The sequence below is a fragment of the Sinocyclocheilus anshuiensis genome, unplaced genomic scaffold, assembly GCF_001515605.1.
Source record: "Sinocyclocheilus anshuiensis isolate Anshui unplaced genomic scaffold, SAMN03320099.WGS_v1.1 scaffold2073, whole genome shotgun sequence".
Taxonomy (NCBI): Eukaryota; Metazoa; Chordata; class Actinopteri; order Cypriniformes; family Cyprinidae; genus Sinocyclocheilus; species Sinocyclocheilus anshuiensis.
The window spans coordinates 221,711-247,504 of NW_015551110.1; the positions used below are offsets into that span (position 1 = coordinate 221,711).

Consider the following 25,794-nt stretch of genomic DNA (forward strand, 5'->3'; position numbering starts at 1 on the left):
TAAATATATATTAAAATAAAAATGTTTGTTTTTGTAATGCCTTCTTCCATCTTGATATTAAACTTTATCCTGAAATTAGTAAATTAGTAAGTGGTGTACCTGGTTGTAGGTATAACGCCACTAACACAAGAGCTTGTGAGTCAATGGTAAATTAAATTTACTAAATTGACTAAAGTCCTACATTTATTAAGAATGGCCATAAGTGGCCAACCCCAATTAAACCATCTTTACCATTTTAGTTTGCAATGCATTATAAGACTGTCTTGTAGACGAAGGAACTGGAATTTGGAATTGAGCTTAAGTAAGAAACGAGAATGATGATTTTATTTTTAGTAATTCAGTTGCAATAACAGCATAGAATGAACCAAATAAACGAAAAGAATTAGCATGTTGGAATTAATTGAGAAATTGTGTTAGCACTGGATCCATACAGCAGATTCAGGGTTATTATTAACTAAAACTAAAACTAAAGCTGAAACCGTTAAAAAATCATTACTTGAAATAAAATAAAACATTACATTTAAATAAATTAGTTGTAAAGACAACATTTCTCATGTTAGTTTAGTTTCATTTAAAGTATTAAAATAACAAAAACAAAATAAACAAAAACTAATAAATAAAAATTCATAAAAACTACATTTAAAAATAACTATAAAATGACAAAAACACAACAAAATAACTAAAACTATAACTAAAATTAAAGTGAAAAAATAAAATCTAATTCAAAATACTAACAGAAACTGTAATTGTATATCAATGATACTGAAATAATATTGAATAAAAGCTTCACATTTCTACTTTTAAATCCTCCCAGAATATGCCCTTAAATGGATAAAATAAAATAAAATTAAAGTAAATTAATAAGAATGAATTGAAAAAATTTTATTTCAGCTAGTTAGGCAGCATTTCTCATTTTCACTTAGGTTAACATGAAGTACCAAAATAACTAGAACTAAATAAACTAAAACTAATACGTAAAAATTAATAAAAACTATAAAATCGTCACTTCCTGATTAACTGGCACTAAATATCTCTAAGAAGACTAGGAGAAGCCACTGAATATAATAATTGTCATATATAATAAATGACTTGTGTCTCAGAGCGAGCAGACGAAACACAATAAATGCGGTCATTGCTTTCGGAGGTGTTTGGGAACGAAGTCGTGTAAGATGCTTATACAGAAGTACATAAATGCAACGAGATCGGTCCGCTGGTTAGTCAGGTTGTTCTGTCCCATAGCGTAAAGTCTTTTTTGATGTGCATGGAGGAATTTATTCAGCAAATGCATTTCCGTCTCTCATTATACGCATTAATCCTTTTTCGCACAAGTCAAAAACCACCTCAAGCGAGCGTAAAAACTTTTTTGCTAATTAAGCTAATTTTTTTTTTTTTCAAAATATGGCGTTTACATCTGATGCGATACTTCAAATTGCGCATAAAAACAAGTCAAAAGCAAAACATTTTAATATGTTAATATAATCAAATATATTAGAGATTTTTAAACTTCTTTACATTTTTTTTTTTTTTTTTAAATCTTACAAAATCTTTGCATACTATCATTCATATGTTTTTGGTCAGTAAGATATTTTAATGTTTTTAAAAGAAGCCTCCTTTGCTCACCAATATTGCATTTATTTATTTTTTAAAAATACAGTAAAACAGTAATATTGTGAAATATTATTACAATAAAACGTTGAACAAAAACATAAAATATAAAAACAAAATCTAATTCAACATATAAAAATATTAGTGCTGTCAAACGATTAATCGCGATTAATCGCATCTGCTCAAGAAAAATGTACGATTAGTATCAATGTCGAAAACAGTTGTGCTGCTTCATATTTTGTAGAAACCATGATTTTTTTTTTTCCAGGATTCTTTGATGAATAGAAAGTTCAGCATGTATAGAGTCTAGTGTGAAAGAGAAATGTTTTGTAACATTATAAATGTCTTTTAAACTCAATGCATACTCGATGAATAAACATATTAATTTCTTAAAAGAAAAATTGAAATCTTACAAAATCTTAGGTCATAAACATGAATAATAGTATATTTCATAAAACTGTTTATAAAACGGAGAGTTCCGTTCCTTGATTCTGATTGGCTGAGCCGCGTTCTAAGCTGTTGTAAATTACTCTACAAACATACACCTTTGTTTACTTCTGTGTGTTGCTCGGCAACCACTTTGTTACAACCACAACTGTTTCTGAGGAACTACATTGTTTGGTGGAAGAATACTGTTTTTATTAATATCATTACACTTTATTTGCTCTGTTTTATTTTGTGAAACCTTACTACGTATATGGAATAACCGTTTTATAAAAGCAATAAGCCCCATGAAGCTCTAATAATGCCCCTTAGCTGTTATAAATTCACTGTAAACCACGGCTTCTTGGGGCTTATTGCTTAAATTTAAAATAAATAGTCAACACAATTTTTAAAGCTAAAAGACTAAAACAGCACTGCAGCGCTACAAGCTGCAAAAGAGCTGCTTGATATGTGTAATTTATTTGAGCTTTTTAATTAATGTGTCAAACAGATTCACTAATCATTCTGAACTGACTTGGGTTGTTAACTTTTGGAGCCAATGATAGAAATGCAAATTTGTCAGTGAAATCGATCTATTTGTTTACATGAAAAACATAAAACATGTAAAAGAAAAGAAAGAAAAAGAAATAGTGGCCAAAAGCACAATCTTGTAGGAAACGGTGATTCCCACAATCCCAAATTATGCCTCATCTATGAAACACCAATAAGTGTTAATCACCAATAAATGAATCTCCAATTCTATCTCTAGTTAAGGAGTTAATTACAATCAAATGAGCAGTGTTGGGGAAAGTTACTTTTAAAAGTAATGCATTACAATATTCATATTTATTTTAGAACTACAGTAACATCTTCTGATTTCTCTCAACATGGGGACAGGAGAGCTGTCAGTCAATACATTGGAAAAAAAAAGTAACTTGCGTTGCTTTTTTGAAAAAGTAACTCAGGTATTCTCTTGTAAATTAAAAAGTAATGCATTACTTTACTAGTTACTTGAAAAAAGTAATCTGATTACGTAACTCGCGTTACTTGTAATGCGTTACCCTCAACGCTGGTAATGAGTGATGAGGCTGTCAGACATGACCACACATGAGCCAAAACTGAACACGATCTGAGACAGAGCGACACTAAGCGGCGCTCCAGCGGGTTACTGAGGCCTGGGATACTGGGGAGGGTTTTGGTTGGGTTTGGCTCAGGTGTCTCTATGCCTGAAGGGGTAATCTGCTCAGGCATCGGCCGGCCCATGCACGGCTCTCAGAAACCTCCAGTGCACAGTTATGCAGCGTTACCTGTTCAACACCTGCTTAACCGCGCTCACAATGAGTAAGAGACAGATTACATCTACAGAACAACTACACGATCTGCTAATCACGGCACAGCAGCACATGACACCCAGAGCTAAAGTTAAACCCATACAATACCAGTTACACTAAACTCAACCAGAAGCATTTGTGGTGTGTTGGTTACCACCAAACACTGTGCAAATACATCGTTTTATCATCCTTTTTGAATCATTTTAGGGTTTCTGCTGTAAAGTTGAAAATAACTTGTATTAGCAAGCATTTTGTCAGACTAAAATCATGTGAAACTTAAGAATGATCGTCCAACCCTTATTGATGTAAGTGATTCAAATCAAAGACATACAAAAAGGCTACTAATGAAAACATCTGTTGTGACTTGCGTGCATTCAATAACAAGAGCTGTTTTTTGTTTTGTTTTTCCGGACACATCATGCGGCAGCACATATGTGGAATATTAAATGACCAAAACGAAAATATTGCAAGCAAAATCATGACGTGCCTTGAAACAGAGAAGTAGGCCTATACTTCAGGATACTTTTAAAAAGAGTAGTTGTTATGGAAATAATATACTTTAAAAGTGTATACTTAATTGTGAACTGAATGTAATATTTTATGACATTTAATTGCATGCTATTTGCAATTAAATGAAAATTTGTTATAGTTTACAATTAAATAAAAATAGTAAAAACTTACTAAAAACAAAAAATCTTACTAAAAACTTAGTAAGTACCTTAAAGAGTGCTTTACAAACTTAAGTAGCACTTAAGTACATCTTTATATATATTTTCATAATTCTATTGTCTTTGAAATATGGCTAAAGTACTTCTGAAAGTACTAACGAGCATTTATGCTAAACTAAAATATAATTTAATGTCATTCCAATTGCGACTTGTATGTCATGCATTTAAATATATGTGTAATTACACATTTGTAATGATGAAATTGCAATTTAGTACATTAGTACAAATACATTTACTTTAAATGTAATATTGAATAACACGAGTTAAAATTATAATCAAACATTTTTACATGATAACTAAATAAGTGTACTTCTTTAAAGCATGGCAAAATATTATTAAAACATATTAAAAATGATTTAAAATGTACTTTAAAGTAAAACATTTAATCCAGTGTTGGGGAAAGTTACTTTTAAAACTAATGCATTACAATATTGCGTTACTCCACAAAAAAGTAACTAATTACATTACTTAGTTACTTTTTATGGAACAATGCACTACACTTTTGCGTTACTTTCTGTCATCTGGGCTTTATTTTTTAATAACAAAGAACAAAAAGTTATATTTTTGGCAACTGTAAAGGCCCTTTCAGAAGAATAACTTGCGTTACTTGTTTGAAAAAGTAACTCAGATATATATATTTTTTAATTTATAAGTAATGCGTTACTTTACTAGTTAGTTGAAAAAAGTAATATGATTACGTAACTCTCGCTACTTATAATGCGTTACCCTCAACACTGAATTTGACATTATTGCAAAGTGCACTTTTTGAAAGTGTACTTAAGTGTGTTAAGAAACAGCCATTAAAGTGTCTCTCTTTAAGTCACTTAAGTGGCCTTTTATGTGATTAATATTATATAATTTGCAAGAATTTACACTTCTTGTTCACAAGAGGTTTCTCAAGGCACAATAACAAAGTATTCCATTGCCGTAAGGATAAAATAAATATAGTTTTAATTCTTTCGTGGCTGGTATGCCATCATATTTAAGGTTAGTACCTTCTCTCAATTCATTCTCCATTGGCAGGTGTGCTACACAGCTTTAACTTTAGACCCTGACGGCACCTGACTCAAGACCAGATTAGAAACGTTGACGGCCGCATGTTAAATGGTCTGTCAAATTCGATTAAACTCAAAGAAAATAACCCCTGGGAACTCTCTCTCTGCTCTTTAGACGATACAGATTCCTCGGCAGCGGCATAAAGGCATTGCTCTCCTGGAATGTGTATTCTTTGGAGGAGCCATTTGGAGCAAATTTGACTCTTTTCTCTCCTCCTCTTCTCACCCACCTTCCTGCCGGTGACGTGGTGAGTGGAATGCATGGGCGTCTATTGCGTTTCAAAGATCAGACGCATGCCAGACCCTTCAGGAGAGACCGACAATAAGCATCACGCTTAAGCGAAGCCCCCTCTGAATCCAGCAATGCATCACACGGGACATGGCGACGCTGCTGTGAATCAGGGGTGGGCCCATGCTGATGCTGCCCCCGATCCAGTCCAAAACAAATGCGACCACACACATTCCCCCCTCGCTGCTCAATGAGACGCCCCTGCTAGAGGAGCGCCGAAAACAATGCATCCACATAACTGACCGAGACAGACAAAAACTCAGTGAGAGGGAGGAGTCTGTCACACAGTCTGTCAACAAGTCTAGAAGGGGGCGTGGTCCCAATAAGCTCCGCCCCCACAACTTAGTGGGCGGTGACTAACAAACAGAACCTAGTTTCCAACGCAGTCAACTCATGCAGATGCTTTCCGTACAATATAACAGTGATTTTGTGGCTATAAAAAGTCAACAAAACACAAGCAACCATGGTTGTAATGATAGTGATAATTTTGCCTGGTGGGCAATAAAACAGGGCAAAATTATTCTTATTAACTTATTCATATTCAGTAGGGGTGTAACGGTACACGTATTCGTACCGAACCGTTTCGGTACGGGTCTTTCGGTTCGGTACGCATGTGAAGACATCAACAATACAGCGTGGAAATAAAATGTGACGTAGCATTTAATTTACCTCAGCAAGTCATCAGTGTCCACAGCTCGTTAGTTCACTAGAGAAATGAAGTCTAGAGAGGAGCATTTTGCGAAATATTACACCATATACTCATTATATTTTACTAAACCTGTTAGTCTTAATTATTTAATGTACAGTATGTTTAAATTAATCTGTTATGAAACATGCCGTGACAGCCATTGTGTAATTGAATATATTTTAACAAATAGCTTAGAAATTTTATTATTTATAAATTAATTTAAAAACTGCATTATGTGCAGTTTACATGTTTGCATACAATTATTTATTTTTTTATTTTTTAAAGTTGAGTGTTGATCATCTATTTAAAAATAAATAGTAATTAAATTTAAGTTTGGGTTAAGTTGTTAGGCCTAATTATAACCTTATCATTTTTAAGAACATATGAGGTGTCAATGGTGTTTGGTTGGTATCATTAACGTCAAACCTTTTGACTTCATTGTACTGAATGTGCACAAATTTTAAAAGCATAAAACAAACAAAAAAATCATATAATATAGTATTAATGAAATAAATTGACACTTAAGTGCACTCTTAAGTAGACTTTTTAAAAGTGCACTTTGTAATAATTTCAAATTAACCATTTTATTCAGTACATTTAAAATAATGTTTTACTACTCTTTTGTTGTGCTTTAAAAAGCACACCTATTTTGATGAGTTGACTGCAAACTAAAGCACATTTTTAATTTTAACTTTAGTGTGTTATGTAATATTACAATTAAAGTGAATATATTTTGAATTTAATAAACTGCAACTCCTTACAAGTTTTAGTTGAAGTCCATAGAAGTTTCTAAAAATTTATTTTAGATCATCAGAACTCCTTGAAAGTACATTACAATTATGAAAGACAACAGAATTATGAAATTACACATAAAAATGTACTTTTATTCTTCTACGGTTCTACGGAAGTGGGTCAACTAATTGCATTTAATATAAAAAATAAACAATAACGCAGCTCAATTAATTGCAATTAGCATGCAATTAATGATTCAATGTTCATTTTAAAGTACAGGATATTTGTAGTAAGCACTTTAGTAAGCAGAATTTTGCTAAACTGCACTTCTTTTTCATGAGAATATGGAAATATGTTTATGAGCAGGGTTATTATAGTTAATTGGAACTAAAACGAGGGAAGAAAAAAAAACTTTTGTTGAAATAAAAGAGATATATAACTGAAATAAAATAAAATATAGTATATTAAAAAATCAAAACCAAAAACGTAAGCTTAAAGGGGTCATATGATGCTGCTAAAAAGAACATTATTTGGTGTATTTGGTGTAATGCAATGTGTTTATGCGGTTTAAGGTTAAAAAAACTGAGGTGCGATAGAGGCTATTTACACTAAGTGAAAATAGCAGTATTTTTAGTGATATGCTATTTACACTAAGTGCAAATAGCTATAGATTCTATTTATACTATGTTAAAATAGCAGGATATTCTAATTACTTATCACAAATAGTGGCAATTATCTGCACCTTAGCATTGTAATACTTTATAAAACAGTATGCGATTACTGAGTGTAAATTTCAATTTTAATTCAAATTATTAAATAGATGCCACCTTATTGGGACAAAAGCCCTCCCTACACCTACCCTAAGCCTACCCGATACTTTATTTTCAACCTTTTGATTATTTCCTTCATTTTTATTGAAAATAAATGCTTTTCTGATGTGATTTGAAATTTGAAAAGGGAGAAAAAAAGTTCGCCCAAAGGCAGATTCGAACCCCGGTCGATAGCGTCAAAATGAGTACAACATATGCTCTACCATCTGCGCCACTGAACCTGTTGAGTGATGATCATCTTTTGTAATGTTGACTAGCCCAATCACACGTTGGTGGGTGGAAATTTGAAAAGGGAGAAAAAAACTTCGCCAAAAGGCAGATTCGAACCCGGGTCGATCGCGTCAAAAGTAGTATGACACACGCTTTACCCTCTACGCCACTGAATCTGGTGATTGGTGACCGTCTTTTGAAATGGTGACTAGCCCAATCACACGTTGGTGGGCGGAGTTACTGTAAATAGCCTCTGCCAACAAGGCGGGCTATTTGCACTTAGTGTAAATAGAAACTCCGATTTTTTATTTTTTTTTTGTATTCCCAACAGTTAAACAGTTGCCCACAGAAAAAAAACAGGGGGTGCAGCACCCTCACTTCCCGCGCCTATGGTCTGATCACTTAGAAAAGTAATTTTTAAGACTAAGGGTTAGAAGTTTATTCAAATCATTGTTCTTAAAAGGGAAAGCACTCATGTGGTTCCAAACCTCAAACATTTCTTTCATGGATCACAAGTGAACATATTTTGAAGGATGTTGAGAACCAAACAACATTGGAGCCCATTGACTTCAAATGTGTGGACTAAAGGTACTGAGAGCTTTTAATTTTTTTTTTGTTTATGTTTTTATGTTTCACAGAAGAAAGGAAGTCATACAGGTTTGGAACAACATGAGGGTGAGTAAATGATAACAGAATTTTCATTTTTAGGTGAATTATCTCTTTAAGTAGGAGCAATAGCGATGCCTTAGCAAATGAAGTACCAGCAAGTCAGTACTTTAGGTCACTTTCAGTAAACTGACAGAGATATGAGGGCCGTGTGCATGGAAATCTCCCATCCTCCCCTGCTAAAGGGTTACAGATGTCTTCCCAGAAGGGGATGTCTGTTGACGGTCAGCAACACAGTGTACAAGAGCCACTGAAGAGCTACAATCCTGCTTCTTTATTTAAACGTCGTAAAACACTTTGGCATGGAGCTCAGAGGAGCGGCGCGGTACACAAAGCAGTCGCTGTCAAAACACTTTCATCCTCTATCTGGCATTACTCGCGAACTAAACGCATCTGGACGATCGACTGATCGGTGCAGAAGAGCCTAGTTAAGTTAAACTCTTTATTTGCTCTACTGCCAGACGTACATTAATGAAATCAAAGCCCTCAGTGTAAAGATACGCTCTTATCTGCTTGATAAGACTGTCCATGGAGAAAATCAGCCATCTTGAAGGGGTTCTTTGTTTTCAGATGTTTAAAGTGATGGTGTAAGTTAGGACTCAGCTCCACAAAAAAGGTAAAGGTAAATAAACCACTGCACCCTAAGGGGCCGTTGACAAAGAATACGTTTTTCCATTCCATTGCGCTACTTTTCCATTGTTTTTCTATGTAAACCTTCTAGACGGATATGTTTGATGTCTTGCGTCTTTTTCAGTGTTCAGAATGACACAGCGTTCTAAAAATGTGGCACTCAAGTTAAAATAATTTTAATTTTACGGTCCATTGTCTGCTGTCAATAGATTTTTGAATCACAACTCACACATATTTCGCTTCCAAACCAAGCAAATGTTGCGAAATCTGCATGGGATGTCGTTCACCTTTATGCAAAATTCCCAATTCTGTTGGAATGACTGACTTTTGGCAATGAAAATTTGCCCGAACATCGGTAAACGCGATTGCATCTTAAAGGCCAGAAACATACTCTTAAGTAAAAACACAAACATGAACACTTGTCGTTAATAGTTCACGCGTGTTCTTGCACGTTACTCAAGAACACGCGACAGAGTTGCCTTCAAACGACTGTTCCATTAAACATGTTATTACTCACGCAACTAGCTATAAACATGTCAACGGTTTAGTTTAACTAGATTCTCCTCAAACTGTTACTCCACAATGACAGTTTGTCAATTTGTAAACTGACAAATTTACACTAACGACTACAATAGCTTCTCCTGCGACATTGCTGCGAATGCGTAAAATAAACCGATGCTTTATAAACGTGTTGCATTATGAATTGCGTTCTTACACTTTTTGGAATAGAACGACATGTAAAATCGCTTGTTCGGCAAGAAAATTCTGTCCAATTTTCACATGCGATTTCCAATAAATGGCAATTGGCTTTACAAAATGCTAATTCACTCCCTGACAGTAGGTGGCGTTTATAGAAAAGCAGACATACAATTTTGCGTCTCTTAAACAAACATTTGTTGCGAAACTTCGGTCTGACAAAGATTTGACTTTGAATGAATGGCTGTTATTGTGTCTGTTTACAAACATTTGCATGCCATCAATGTGACAGATTTTTTTACAGAGAGGTGTTTTAATCTGTTTTCTATCTCACTGGGAGGAAAACTGGACAACCAATAAGATTTGTGCTTTTGGTAATGGTTACTTCAGTGCGGTGGCGCTAAAAATCTGAAAATTGTTCTCGTCTCTTGTCAGAAAGTTGTGTGAAATGGGGTATTTCTGCTTTTAAGAGCCACCTACTTTCAGAGAGTGAATTTGCATTTTCATTTGTCTGTTTATTGGTGTGAACAGACAAATTGCATGCATGCAACATAAAAAAAAAAAAATCCGACCAAATTTTTGTACCAAACATTTGCGTTGGTGTGATGAGACCTGCTTGTCTGTAAATAAAATCAGTCGCACTGACGGTATGTGAATGTTTATGTCTATGTTTATGAATGTTTATTCATATGAAATGCACAGAAGACGATCTTTTGAAACAGTCAGTAAAGATGAGGCTTCACACAAAAGCAGAAGAACACTGTCTAGTTGTGAGGACCATAAATAACAGATGCTTTTTCTGTATAGGATATGTGTGTGAGCCCAGAAGCCCTCAAATCAGCTGCTGCCGTGTGTGAAACGCAGCTCTAGTGTTATTGTAGACATCAATGAGCTTACTGAGCACTTCATAACACTGGCCTTTGTCTGCAAACACCACAATACCACTGACTGCTTCAATGGAGCACCATGTGCTTGACTTACTAAGTACAAATAAAACACATGTATAGCATGTGTGACTACATTGAAAAATACAATGCAATTGTTACCTTAATAAGCTATTTCTACCTGATTTAACCCATAAACATTGATTTTTTTGGTATAAATTAATGTATATTGGTTGATTCAGTGAAATAATATTGCTTGGGTGATTGCTAACTACTAGTCCTAACTGTTCTAACTGTGTTACAGTTAAATGCAACTGGACTTTTTTATATGCGGTTTCATAATTCTTTTGTCTGAAATATGGTTAAAGTGCTGAATTAAAATGCATTTAAATGTAATTTCTATTGAAATTGCTATGTAATATATTTAAATATATGTGTAATGAAGTTGCAATTTAGTGCATTTTAAATAACTTTAAATGTAATTTCAAATAACACTACAGTTCAAATCATACAGTACTTTAACCATTCTAGGTGCAAATTATAAGTTTTATCACTTATAAAAGTAATGTATCATCCAGCTTACAGTAAAATACCAAACTTTAAGTATGAGCAATAGCAACAGAGCACCACTAATAATGTTTGTTTTGCTAGTATCTAGCCAGTAAATATATAAGACCTAGTCATATTCTTTATCCTGATGTCCAGATGCTGAGAATCACTCTGAAAATACCAAACTTTAAGTATGAGCAATAGCAACAGAGCACCACTAATAATGTTTGTTTTGCTATTATCTAGCCAGTAAATATATAAGACCTAGTCATATTCTTTATCCTGATGTCCAGATGCTGAGAATCACTCTTTAATCTAGATTTGTCCAAGCAACGTGACATTTTCTTGCAGTAAGAGGCCCTTCTGTTTACATCAGTCGAGTCTGTAAAATCTCTTTTACCTCTATTTATTCTATTTCTGCCCATTTCTACAAAGACGCTGGTGTCCAGCGCTCCCTCACAAGGCATTTCCTTCAACTTTAATTGCTTTTATACAGTTTATATCTGCGAGTCACGCAAGGCCCTGAAGTGACTCGAAAAAAAAAATCATGGCTACAAAGAGGCTTTTGTCTTTTGATGGCAGCTATCAGCAGAGAAGAAAGGGCCAGCCAACCAGCATCGCACAACTGGATCTTCACGACTTTCCAATTCATGCGCTGGACAGGAAGAGGCAGAGCGTCTCCTCTCGAGCTCCAGACCGAGAGAATCTCCACAAACACATGTGTTATGTCTGCAGCACAGATAGCACAGCCACAGATTCCATTACGGGCCACTTTACGCCACTGCGGCCCAATAGCCATTGTTTCGCCGCTCACCCCTGCCAAGCTAGAAACAGCGTCGGCCCATGAAAGGGGGATAAATGTAATGACTTCTTTAGTAAACATTTCCCGCAGCCTGGACCCAAAAGTAACTCTGTTAACAAGTGTTTCAAAACGTAATGCTTCTGAATAAAAATGCTTCTGTCTCCTTGACAGAGCACATCTGGATTTCAGTAACAGTTGAGCAGGATTTTGTTCAATAAACCTCCAGTTGCCACAGCAGACGCGTTTAGTTTACAGAGTGAGTTGGATCAAGCGAAATGTTCCTCTCTCTACGTCACAGGCTTCCAACGCGACTGTTATATATCAAACCCACAACTGCTCGGAGTTTATTTACCAATATAGCATCATCACTGCCAGCGGCCATATCAAACAACTGATAATAACCTCTGGAGGGTAATAAAGAGTCTGTTACATTTTCATTTATATGGGTGAATCTCACGAAACCTGTCAAGAACATGTCCTGGTTATATTTCTCTCCAAAAAAATCTAAATAATAAAAATAAAAAATTTATGTTATTAGAAATTAGATATAATACAAATATATAAAAGATGTTGAAAAAAAATATATAAAAAAATATTTGTGTAGAAATTACATGTTGGACGATGACAATTAAGCTTTACAATTACGTTTTCGCACTCGGACATTATTTTCATAAAAACTGAACAATTGTTTCCCCTACAAATTCTCATTGCTGTAATGTGAAAAATATTTTATTTAAATTGTAAAGTGAATACATGTAGTTTTTATTGCGCTGCCTTTGCGCTGAGTTGGAAAGCAAAACAAAAAACAAAACAAAGCAAAGCAAAGCAAAGCAAAAAAACAAAAACAAAAAAACAAAACACAAAACACAAAACAAAAAACAAAACAAAACAGTAAAAACATTGTATTACAGAGTAATGGGATGGGAATTTTGATTTGAAAATGAGAATGGGGTTTTTATGGACTACCATAATGGGAATGGGGAAAATGTTACAATGCATTTTTTTTACATTTAAAATTTACTAAATATAATGATAAATCTAAAATAAGCTTAATTATAATTTCATTTATTTATTTATTTTTTATTTTGGGTTAATATGTGCGATGCAGGCAGGTTTTATGACATTCGTGCATCTCATGTTTTCAGGCAAAGAAAGAAAGCATACTTCAAAAAAGGTTTCACACAAACAAAAGTGAACATTGTGTAAGACGCGAGCTGGCAGCGATAAAAACTTATTCACCGCTTATCTTCAACATAATGGAGAAAAACGGGCATCAACAGAGCCTGAAGCCAAGAGCTTCTCGTGCTTTACGTGGCATCAAGAGGAGGCATAATTACAGACTGCCTTTGCATGAAGAAAGAACTATGAACACTTCAATTCTTTGCCTCACTTGTTTGGACTAAAGCTGGAGGGCGATCCTTTAATTATCTCCTGTTTCATGAAGTTAGGTGAAGAAATGCAGGTTTGATTAAAAACGCACAAAAACCATATGATTTTTAGTAAAAAAGTAAGCAACACTGTCAGTCGGTCACACAAACCAGATCATACGAGTTCAGCAACACATAAAATAGTCACGAATTTTCATGAGATTGCGTTACGAAATAGCTCTTCGCTATCAATCAGCTCAATCATTTCTGCAGAAACAGCCGAGCTCTAGCGCCTTGAACTGCAAGTTGTAACAAAGATATCCAGAGAGATGTTGAAGCAGAAAGAGGGGGGTTGTGTGACGCTGGAAAGAGATACGTGTGCCCTAATAGTGGGGGCAAACGAACAGCTGCAACAATCCAACGAAGAAGAGTCTCTCTCGGTACAAAATATGCACTTCCTGAGTCTCAACAAACTTCAAACTTCCAAAGAGAAAAAGAAAGGATCCTATAGACATCCGTGCCGTTAGCAGGAAGAGATGCAGCACGTTTATTGACGGAGGTGGGACTGGATGTGAGCGCAGGCTGATCATTACTGACAGGCCGCTTGGCTTCTCCTGACTGTTTAATTGCAGGGCGGTGTGAAGCTCGCGTCTGCTGCTTTGTTGGTGGCGGAGGTGTCCGCTGAATGTGTGGCAAGCCCTGGCACGTTTTCTTATGGCTTTCACACCAAGAGTTTCGGGTAAGAGAAAGAAGGGAACGTAAGAGAGAAGAGCTGCAGTCGGATTGTCCCAGTAAAGCCCAAAGCCATTTGAAATGAGCCTCACAATTAACACACCATCAAAGCATCGACGTGAATCTGTAAAGTTACGAAACTGCATTTTTAAGTATGACCCCATATAAATGGGGTTTGCTTGATATAATCTGATAAAAGAACATGGGAATTCCCATACAGAGGATGTATTTACACTACCAGTCAAATGTTTGGAATAATGAATTGAATATTTCGTATGTTTTTGCTGCAGATTAAAAACAGTATAACAGTCTAAAAGAACTGTTTCCTATTTGAATATATTTTGAAATATAATTTATTCCTGTGACACACGGCTGAAATAGTGATGGAATCAGTCTTGGAATCTTTGACGTTCAAACATTCTATTTGAATTCTCAAATAGAATGTTCAAAAGAACAGCATTTATTTAAAAATAGAAATCTTATGTAAGATTATTCATGTATTTACTATCACTTTTGATCAATTTAATGCATCCTTTCTGAATAGAAGTCTTTTTTTTTATCTTACACCAGACTTTTGAATGGCATGTCCACAAAAATATTGTGCAGCACAACTGTTTTCAAAATTGATAATTCAGATGCACATCACAGGAATAAAATACATTTTACAATATATTCACATAGAAAACAAATATTTTAAATTGTAATAATATGTCACAATATTACTGTTTTTACTGTATTTTTAATCAAATAAATACAGACTTGATGAGCAGAAGAAGCTTCTTTCAAAAACATTTAAAAAGTCATAATTATTCCATGTATTTTTATTTATTTTGCACAGTGTTTCTCAGCTGGTGGATTATGACCCAAAAACAGGTTTCTGGGTTGCATATACAGCAGGGGAAAAAATAAAATATGAACCATATAATTGGGCACATTATAACAATTAAACTAAATAAGTATCTCAACTTCTAAATATCATTTGTTGTGACACCAGTGTGTCCAAACAAACTCCACAGTATTTTGATGCAAATTGATCTGTATACAGCTAATACTAATACAATATTTAGCCCAGTGTTTGCTTCACGTTAAACGAATGCTATTTATGCACAGACAAAACTGTCCATTTTCCTATGTCACATTAACACTTTTGCATTTTATCAGGTCTATACGCAGTGAATAAAAGTTTTTACTTTTGTACTGTGTTACTTCGCCGCGTGGTTTCCAGTGTAAAACTAAGATTTGAGAACCATTCACGTTCATCCACAAGCAGGACAACTACAACCCAAAGAGCCGCCGAAGGCTTTCTAGTAGGAAAGAGGTGGGCCACTAATTGTTTTAACTTGTAGGTGAGAATTGGCGTTGGTCTCTGGTGCCAGCAAATAAGATTTTGCCACATTAAAGTGTTTATCATCTCAACACAATCAGTGATCGGATTGTCGACAGTCGACGCCCCACCGAGGTGATCACAACCCTGGTGACTAATCAACCCTACTGAATCAGATAAGAGCAGAGTCCCCAGGGCCGCAGAAGAATAGCTGTCTCATTCCTTCAGAGACGCAAGTCAAAACACACATTTACATTGAGAGATAGGCTCTCTCTGAGATATGCTAAACACCTCCTTATCAAGGTGAGAAAGGGCCTTGATCATAGGCCTGCTGTGAGAAACATGTGTTGCACATGACAGTAAGCAAGACCGGGTGTTTTCTGTCTTTCAGATCCACACCCAGATACTGTTTTGTGTGTTTCTGGCCCACGCCTTCCCCACCAGTGTGTTCATAGGTCGAAACGAAAGCTAAACGTGACGGCAGAGATTTCATCAGTGTGAACGCGTACTGATTCGGATCAGAAACCGGTTTAGAGATTACAACCTGTTTTGGGATTTCTTGCTTTTAAAAACAATGCGGTGATGTTTCTAGATGAGTGTAAGTAAATAAAACACTTTTAAATGTTTATTGTAAATAAAGTGAAATAATAAAAACAAATTTTGTTTGTGATTCGATGTTCACGTTTAGTTTATTCATGAGTGAAATAAAGCGACAATTGCTTTATGATCACTTTTAGTGTTACTTTATAAATAAAACAAGTAAATGAATCAAGTAGCGAGAAAGTAAAATGTGACCCTGGAGCACGAAAGCAGTCTTAAGTCGCTGGGGTATATTTGTAGTAATAGCCAAAAATACATTGTATGGGTCAAAATTATCCATCTTTCTTTTATGCCAAAAATCATTAGGATATTAAGTAAAGATCATGTTCCATGAAGATATTTTGTAAATTTCCTACCGTAAATATATCAAAACTTAATTTTTGATTAGTAATATGCATTGATAAGAACTTCATTTAGACAACTTTAAAGATGATTTTCTCAATATTTAGATTTTTCTGCACCCTCAGATTCCAGATTTTCAAATAGTTGTATCTCAGCCAAATAGTGTCCTATCCTCACAAACCATACATCAATGGAAAGATTATTTATTCAAGGGTTAGTTCACCCAATTTTGGAGAGCACCAGGACTCGTGTGCACTTTGCATCGTGGTACTCTCTAAAATGGTGGAAGACGGTAACTCGGGGAGAAGAATTGTTGAATAAAGTCATTATTTTTGTTTTCTTTGTGCACAAAAAGTATTCTCGTAGCTTGGCAAAATTAAAGTTGAGCCACTGATGTCACATGGACTGTTTTGTCAATGTCCTTACTATGCTTCTGGACCTGTGAACATTTCAGTTGCTCTCTATGGAGGGTCAGAGAGCTCTCAGATCTCATCAAAAATATCTTAACTTGTGTTCTGAAGATGCACGGTCTGTGGGTTTGGAACGACATGAGGGTGAGTAATTAATGACAGAATTTTCATTTTTGGGTGAACTGTCCCTTTCAGCTTTCAGGTGATGTATAAATCTCAGTTTCAAAAAACTGACCCTTATGACTGGTTTTGTGGTCACAATCGGCCCGTATAGGCTACATTACAGTAACTGATTTATGGCTCCGCTGATGTAACGCAGGAATGTCGCGATCCACACATAATTAAGGCAGTAGCACTCACTTGAGGAAGTACTTCTGTCCGCTGGGGGTGTACGCCATCTCCCAGCCCGGCGGCAGCGGCAGCTCCTCGGCCACATCGAAGGACTGGTGCCGGGTGTGAGAGTGGTGTCTCCCGGGGCTCGGAGCGCCCAGCGCCGCGGGCAGCTGCAGCGACGCCGGGGAGGAGTGCGAGCGGACGTGCGCCACCGGGCAGCGCGGCGGGAGGCTGCCGGAGTCGGTGCTGGACTGCCGAGAGTGCGAGCCCGAGTCCGGCTCTCTGAAAAACGACTCGGGCAGATGCTTGTTCCTCCAGGAGCTGCTGGGCTTGGGGTTCATCACAGAGTTAAACAGAGCCTCCAGATCCGTGTCAAGGTCTTTGGCGACATGGATCACCTGCTGGCCCGGTAACGGCTGGAGAGGGGTACTGCTCATTTTGTTAGATATAAAAACAAGCAAACCCCGAAAATCGTATTAAAATACTAGGATCCTGAGGAAAAAATCCTGGAAGTTGTAGGAACCTCTTTGGTTAGGCCTGTATTTTTTTTTTTTCCTTTTCTTTCTTTCTTTTTTTTTTTTTCTCTCACAGCAAAGGAGAAAGATTCCTTTTGGAGCTCAGGCTTTGTATAAAAATAATTTGTACAACATGTGGGTCAGATGTGTTGTGAAGCTGTTTATCAGGTCAGCTGTGTAAATCCCAGTCACACCTCAGCATCAGCGTACATGTCTAATGCACACACACACACACACACACACACACACACACACACACACACACACACACACACACACACACACAGTCCATCTGTGATGAGGAACAGTTGACATCAGCAGGAGCTGAGCTAATGTTAGCACTGAGTTCATGGGAAACACACCTGTCATCAGCTCCTCCTGTCCTCACATCTTCAACAAATGCACGGATGCGAAAAGTTCAGAAAATTAAACCCATTTCTAATTTTTTTTATGAGGGACAAAAGTTTCGGAGGCGGTGTGTAAATGATTGACACAACGTGAGGTGGTATTTATTTTTTAACTTGTGAAAACTTCGGACTCAGTGTGCAAGGGCCTTTACACCTCAGTGTAAGATGCATGTATTGCTCATGAAATGTCCATCTATTAGCATTACACACAGATTCGACTTGTATTAGCATAATGTGATGCATATTTGTCAGTCATACACAAATGAATCACCAATAAATCTACCAGTAATTGAATATTGCTTATTCCACAGCTAGCCATATTTTAATCATGTTCATACATTTAAATGGATAAATATAATTGTTTTCACAGTGAACAGATTTATGCTGATTAATTGAAATAAATGCATTTTGAAAATGCATTAAAAAATATATATATTTAAATAAAATCAGGTAATAATAAAAAAAAGTATGCCATGATTTTTCTGATTGCATGAACTGTATTGAATGATTTCTGTACAGCTGACAAATATGCATCACATTAAGTTATTAATTTATGTTAATACTGTGTAATCAAAATGTACAGAAAGCTCTATATAGGCTTCCTTAATTATTCATTCATTCAGGGTATAAGGACCATTTCTGTTGATTTTTTTTACTAAAAATAATCTATTAAAATTATTTCTTCTAAAAGTTAAACTCCACATCTATTACTTTACATTGCTGGTCTTATTGTGTTTTTTTTTTAATCAAAATCTAATAGCTTGGTCCGCCTCTAAAAAGGCTTTTTTGTTGTCATATGATGTCTCCAAGTCCTATTATTTTTAACCCCTTTCATCTGTCATACAGAGATGCTTTTCACTATCCAATTAGTTCTGGATATCCCACCATGCATTGTGTCCCGCTGAATATCCAGTTTCACTGCGAAATATAGAACAATGTTGAAGTTACATGGGATACAAACTGTACTGTTAACTAGAAATTAAACTCAAAATATTTGGTAATGAAAATAACGCTAAAATCAAATATAAGTATTAGACGAAAAGCTTACAATAAATAAATAAATCAAACATTGAGAATTACTGCCTTGGCAATGAACTGAAATAAATATGTGAAGTACTAAAATGCCTAAAACTAATTCTGAAATTAAAATAAGCCAGAAAAGAAATATAAAAAAAAAGATAATAAAAAAAATTACAAAAGTGTATAAAAATGTGAAATATTTTCAAACTAATGGAAAAAAAAAACATGAAAATGACTAAAACTTAAAAAAAAATTAAATTCAAACCGAAAAGGTCGAAATAAAAGCTCATTTGCAATGCTATAATATTATATAAATGATACTAGGAAATATTACAGTGTAAAGTTAACAAAGTTTATTAAACAAAACAATTTACTCATAATTTGTTGTTGTTGTTTTTATTTATGTTATTGTAATTATAAAATATCAAAGGTATTGAAATGGCTAATATTATATTTAATAAACATTTTAAACTCAAAAAATAATTGAAACTAAAAAAAAAAGTTAATATATAGACAGAGCACTGATGAACTGAAATAAATATGTGAAGTACTAAAATGCCTACAACTAATTCTGAAATTAAAATAAGCCAGAAAAGAAATATAAAAAAAAGATAATAAAAAAAATTACAAAAGTGTATAAAAATGTGAAATATTTTCAAACTAATGGAAAAAAAAAACATGAAAATGACTAAAACTTAAAAAAAAATTAAATTCAAACCGAAAAGGTCGAAATAAAAGCTCATTTGCAATGCTATAATATTATATAAATGATACTAGGAAATATTACAGTGTAAAGTTAACAAAGTTTATTAAACAAAACAATTTACTCATAATTTGTTGTTGTTGTTTTTATTTATGTTATTGTAATTATAAAATATCAAAGGTATTGAAATGGCTAATATTATATTTAATAAACATTTTAAACTCAAAAAATAATTGAAACTAAAAAAAAAAGTTAATATATAGACAGAGCACTGGTAGGGACCCTACAATCCTGCAGCACTTCATACATGAAGCTAAACACAGTTGCACTGTAATACTGTAATCAGGGGCGTAGATTACGCAGGGGACGTGTCCCCCCCACTTTTAATATCACGTCAATTAGTCCCCCGCACTTTTTCGGGCAAGTGTGTTTGCATAGAGGTTTTCAAGAGCCGGTGTGAATAAATATAGATTTAAATTCAAAGAGACAGGATAGTCTGTGCATGATCTGATGTTTTATTCGGACCCAGAATAAGGCGAGATGAACATCGCGGAGCGCTAAACACTCCGTGCAGTGTATGTTTCATTCATACTCAAAGCCGGAGGGTGCTCTCGCGCAGAATGTCGTACGAGGAAATTCCTAATATGGACAAAAGCGTCCAGCTATCGCTGTATGAAAACAGAAACGTTTGGAAACATGAAGACATTGATTTCTAAGCCAATTAAAAGCTAGAAATTAGAGAAAAAATTAAAGTTGCCTATACACTACCAGTAAAAAGTTTTTGAAAAGTACAATTTTTAATGTTTTTTAAAGAAGTCTCTTCTGTTCAGCAAGCCTGCATTTATTTGATCCAAAGTACAGCAAAACAGTAAAAGTTTGAAATATTTTTACTAGGCTATTTAAAATAACTGTTCTATTTGAATATATTTTAAAATGTAATTTATTGTGATTTCAAAGCTAAATATTTAGCATAATTACTCCTATTATTATTATTATTGTTGAAAACAGCTGAGTAGATTTTTTTCAGGTATCTTTGATGAATGGAAAGTTCAGAAGAGCCACATTTAACTGAAACAGAAATCTTTTGTAACATTATAACTTACTTTATCATCACTTTTGATCAATTTAAAGCATCCTTGCTAAATAAAAGTGTTAATTTCTATCATTTCTCAGCAATGTATTTGATTTCTTAGCCAATTAAAAGTAAGAGATAAGAATTTTTTTTTTTTGTCAAAAAATCAAAGTAAATAAATAAATAAATAAATACAATTATTACATTTGACATTTCTGTCCCCCTCACGTCTGAAATGATGGCTACGCCCCTGACTGTAATACTCTCACATGTTTTTAACACTGTTAAAGTTACACCACAACCTCGAGCATAAGGGAGTGGATGACTGCGCTAACATGTAGATTAAAAATTAGCAATAAGCACATTAATCATTATCCTAACACAAGTAAACAGTTTCCCTGATACTCAACAAAGCCTAAATGATTCATGATCATGTTAAATCGCTAACAAAAAGAGCACGTGCTTCAGTAAGTTTCTTGCTCAAAGTAAACCCCAAATCCATTTGTGCATTTACTGCATTAAAAAAAATCATTCACGTTAAATTTGAAGGATTACGTTTTTATTATATGAACTGATGAAAAACAAATAAAAGCACAAGAGCATCTATGAATACAGTTCAAATGTTAACAGTGCAATAAGGAAACAGGCAGTTTATTGGTCATCTTGGCCTCATTAAAAATAGGTGCATAAAATGGAAAAGAAAGAAAAAATCTGCAGATTCAGCTACTCTACATTATGGACACCTTAGAAAAAGTGCGTTCACTGATCATCATATGACTTGGTCCAAAAGATGCATGCATTGCTGGGGATGTAAACATTCGGCCCAAAAATACACACAAACACCAGTGCCATAAACTTAAAAGATACTCCACCAAAACATGAAAAATCTGTCATTATTTACTCACCCCCTTTTTCTTCTGTGGAACATAAAAGAAGATGTTGATGAATGTTGGTAACCAAATGGTTCAGCACTATCTTACAACCAATTCGTACGTATTTTACACAGTGGCTAATTTGTACGACTTCACTCATAAGATTTTGTACAATTTGCCTAGACCCCAGAGATGGGTAGGTTTAGGGGTGAGGTTAGGGGTGGGTCATTCGTACAAATTCATACGAATTGGGGAACTCGTAAAATACATAAGATTTAGCAAAAATCGCAGAAATTCAAATGAGTGCGGTTGTACGAATTTGTATGAATTCATTCAAATTGGGAAACTCGTAAAATACGTACGATTAAGCAAAAATCGCAGAAATTCAAATGAGTGAGGTTGTACGAATTTGTATGAATTCATACAAATTGGGGAATTTGTAAAATACATAAGATTTAAAAAAAAAAAAAAAAAAAAAAAATTTTAATGAATAAGGTTGTACGAATTTGTACGAATTCATACGAATTGGGAAACTTGTAAAATACGTACGATTTAGCAAAAATCGCACAAATTCAAATGAGTGAGGTTGTACGAATTCGTATGAATTCATTCAAATTGGGGAACTTGTAAAATACATAAGATGTAGCAAAAATCGCACAAATTTGAATGAATGAGGTTGTACGAATTTGTACGAATTGGGAAACTCGTAAAATACGTACGATTTAGCAAAAATCGCACAAATTCAAATGAGTGAGGTTGTACGAATTTGTTCGAATTCATACACTTGGGAAACACGTAAAATACTTACGATTTAGCAAAAATCGCACAAATTCAAATGAATGAGGTTGTACGAATTTGTTCGAATTCATACACTTGGGAAACACGTAAAATACTTACGATTTAGCAAAAATCGCACAAATTCAAATGAATGAGGTTGTACGAATTTGTTCGAATTCATACACTTGGGAAACACGTAAAATACTTACGATTTAGCAAAAATCGCACAAATTCAAATGAATGAGGTTGTACGAATTTGTTCGAATTCATACACTTGGGAAACACGTAAAATATGTACGATTTAGCAAAAATCACACAAATTAAAATGAGTGAGGTTGTACGAATTAGTATGAATTGGGGAATTAGTCACCTCGTAAAAAATGTGCGAATTGCCATGAGATCGGCTTGAACAGTTTCAGGTCCCATTCACTTCCATAATATGACCAAAAAATTTTGCGGAAGTCAATAGAACCTGAAACTGTTTGGTTACAAACATTCATCAAAATATCTTACATTGAACATCTTATATTATCAAGATACCCTGAAGAACCAAACCGTTTTGTGTCTCACTGACTTCCATTGTATGGCTATCGAAGTCAAAGGGACCCAAAACTACTTGGTTTCCAACATTCTTCAAAATATCAAAACTCATACAGGTTTGGAATGACATGAAGGGGAGTAAACGACGGCATCATTTTCATTTTAGGGTGAACTATGTGTTTAATACAAAGCAAAGGCACCAGTTAATACTTATGGCACAAATGAAAGATGAACTCTGCATTGACTGGTCTCTGAGGAACATCAGTGGTTTAAGCGATCAAGCGAGCCGTTGATCAGTGCTGCGGCTCTATTTGATGTTGCGGAGGATGCGGCGGCAGTGGCTGCTCTTGAGCTCGGCGAGCGCTCGCTCCAGCTCGTCAATGAGATGCTGCAGCGTGGCGGGATCCGTCTGCAGGACGCGGGCGCTGCGCTTCGCACCATCCTCCAGGTGGAGCTTCAGCGTCACGGTGGGCTTCACCTGGTGCCGGAGCGCCCGGCTCGCCAACTACAAGCAGAGCCAACACAGAACGGTCAAGCTTACAGTTCTTGAGCATGACATTTCATGCCTCGCAAACTAAACATTGGGTTGCAGTTTCTGCCTGTAATATCTATAAACTTGTCAGCTTGGTCAAATGACCCGTTTGACATACAGTCAAATCAAAAATTATTCAGACACCAGATATAATTTTTTTTTTAATATTTGGGTGCAGGACACTATAGTTCATTTATGTAAGTGAGGATAGCAAAATAAAGTAAACTGTGACATATTATACCCAGAAATTCTTCATAAAGTGGACTACCAGTCAAATTTGGGACGAACAATTATTCAGACACTTTGACCTGAGCATGTTTTGCTTAAGTGTTTTTTCTTTAATTGCTAATGTGACCTTTTTACACCACAGACTGAACAAAATTAAGCATTGCTTGGTAATTGGTTGACCTAAATTGGTATTATCTAATCATGCACTTAAATTTAACAGCTGAATTCATTGCATACCTTTCTATCAAAGTTATCTGACATTATCAAGAGGAGTTTGTTCTGACGCAGTTTAACTCTGAGTTATTCTCATATTTTATTACCATTTTCTAAACTATAGCAAATAAACTGTGATATAATGTGAGAAATGTTGAAGGTGTCTGAATATATTTAGGTTTGACTGTGTATGAAGTTGTCAATTACAATTAATTTGCATAATTTTCCAGCAAAAGTAAATAAATGTATTGTCGTCTTAATTATATAATTATAATAACTGTTTTATTATTCTCTCTTATTTTCTTTGCAGTGTTTTTTTGTTTTCTAATTTGATGGTAAAAAAAATGAAGTGATAATGGCAATCTGTGATTAGCTTTATTTTTAGCCTTCATTTTAGTTTAAGTTTTTGTAATTTTGTTGTGTACTTTTGTGGTTGATGGTTTTATTTAGGTTGAACCTATTCTTATTTCAGTTGTAGTTTTAATAAGTTTAGTACTTAATTTCAGTTAGTGGCAAGTCACCATTTCTAATTTTGAATTAACTTTTATTTTTATTTTTAGATTTTTAATTTTAATTTTAACTTTAGTTTGTTTCAGTAATATTGTTGTGTACTTTTGTCACTTATTTCAGTTTTGTTTTATTTAGATTTATTTTTATTTAATTTTACATTTATTTTAATTTTGTTTCTATTTTTCATTTTTACTTTTATTAAAGTTGTAATTTTGTAATTCTAATATTCAATTAAAATTTTTAAGTTTGCGTTTTCATCTAATATTTCTATATTTTTTGACATTTAACTGTTTTTTTTTTTGTTTTTTTTTAACAAAAGCAATTTTAAATAATTTTAGTTAATATCAACCTAGCTCTGCTGATGTGGAGTGGAGTGGGTTTGTAATCAGTCTGTCAGTCAGAGTAGAGTGTGATAGACTCATTTTGTAATTCTAATATTCAATTTAAATTTTTAAGTTTGCGTTTTCATCTAATATTTCTATATTTTTTGACATTTAACTGTTTTTTTTTTTTAACAAAAGCCATTTTAAATAATTTTAGTTAATATCAACCTAGCTCTGCTGATGTGGAGTGGAGTGGGTTTGTAATCAGTCTGTCAGTCAGAGTAGAGTGTGATAGACTCAGTCTCACCTGCACATCGAGCCTCCACTCCAGGTTGTGGTAATGTGGGAGGCTGGGGGCGAGTTTGCTGAGGATCTGTCGGACCTCCTTCCTGTTCTCTAAATACAGCTGGAGCAGAAGTGCATTGAGCTCCTCTGAGAATCCCAGCACCAGCACAGAGTCCTGGAAATCCACCTCCGAGATCTGCAAGATTACACCAGAAATAAAGTTCACTGTATAGTAACTAATCTTGACTTTCATCCAGCTGTTGCTGCTCTAGCAGTGTCTGTGATGGACAGACGCACCGTTAGCTTGGAGCTCTCGGTGAGGAGATACATCAGGCCCTCCACGCCGTGCTGCACGCTCTCTGACGACACATTCAGCTTCCCTACAACAACAACCTGTGACATCTGCTCATGATCGCTTTAAACTAGTGCTGCCAGACGATTAATCCATCCAAAATAAACGTTTCTGTTTACATAATATAAGTGTGTGCACTGTGCATATTATGTATGTATGTGTATATATATATATATATATATATATATATATATATATATATATGACACACACATGCAT

The 25,794-nt window shown here is 34.8% G+C and overlaps 2 protein-coding genes across 2 annotated transcripts in view; both read right to left on the minus strand.

Moving 5' to 3' along the window:
• The window catches only part of LOC107662944 (WW domain-containing transcription regulator protein 1-like), a 60,173-nt gene extending 42,366 nt beyond the window's left edge, over positions 1 to 17,807 (minus strand). Inside the window, exon 1 of the mRNA XM_016453082.1 lies at positions 17,254 to 17,807. Within this exon, the coding sequence (XP_016308568.1) occupies positions 17,254 to 17,663 (410 nt within the window). The 5' untranslated portion in view covers positions 17,664 to 17,807. The remainder of the gene's footprint in view (positions 1 to 17,253) is intronic.
• A 5,039-nt stretch (positions 17,808 to 22,846) lies between these two features.
• Positions 22,847 to 25,794, minus strand: part of commd2 (COMM domain containing 2) — a gene marked incomplete at its 5' end in the record, with an annotated part of 9,751 nt that continues 6,803 nt past the window's right edge. The window contains one exon of the mRNA XM_016453084.1: positions 22,847 to 23,637. Within this exon, the coding sequence (XP_016308570.1) occupies positions 23,440 to 23,637 (198 nt within the window). The remainder of the gene's footprint in view (positions 23,638 to 25,794) is intronic.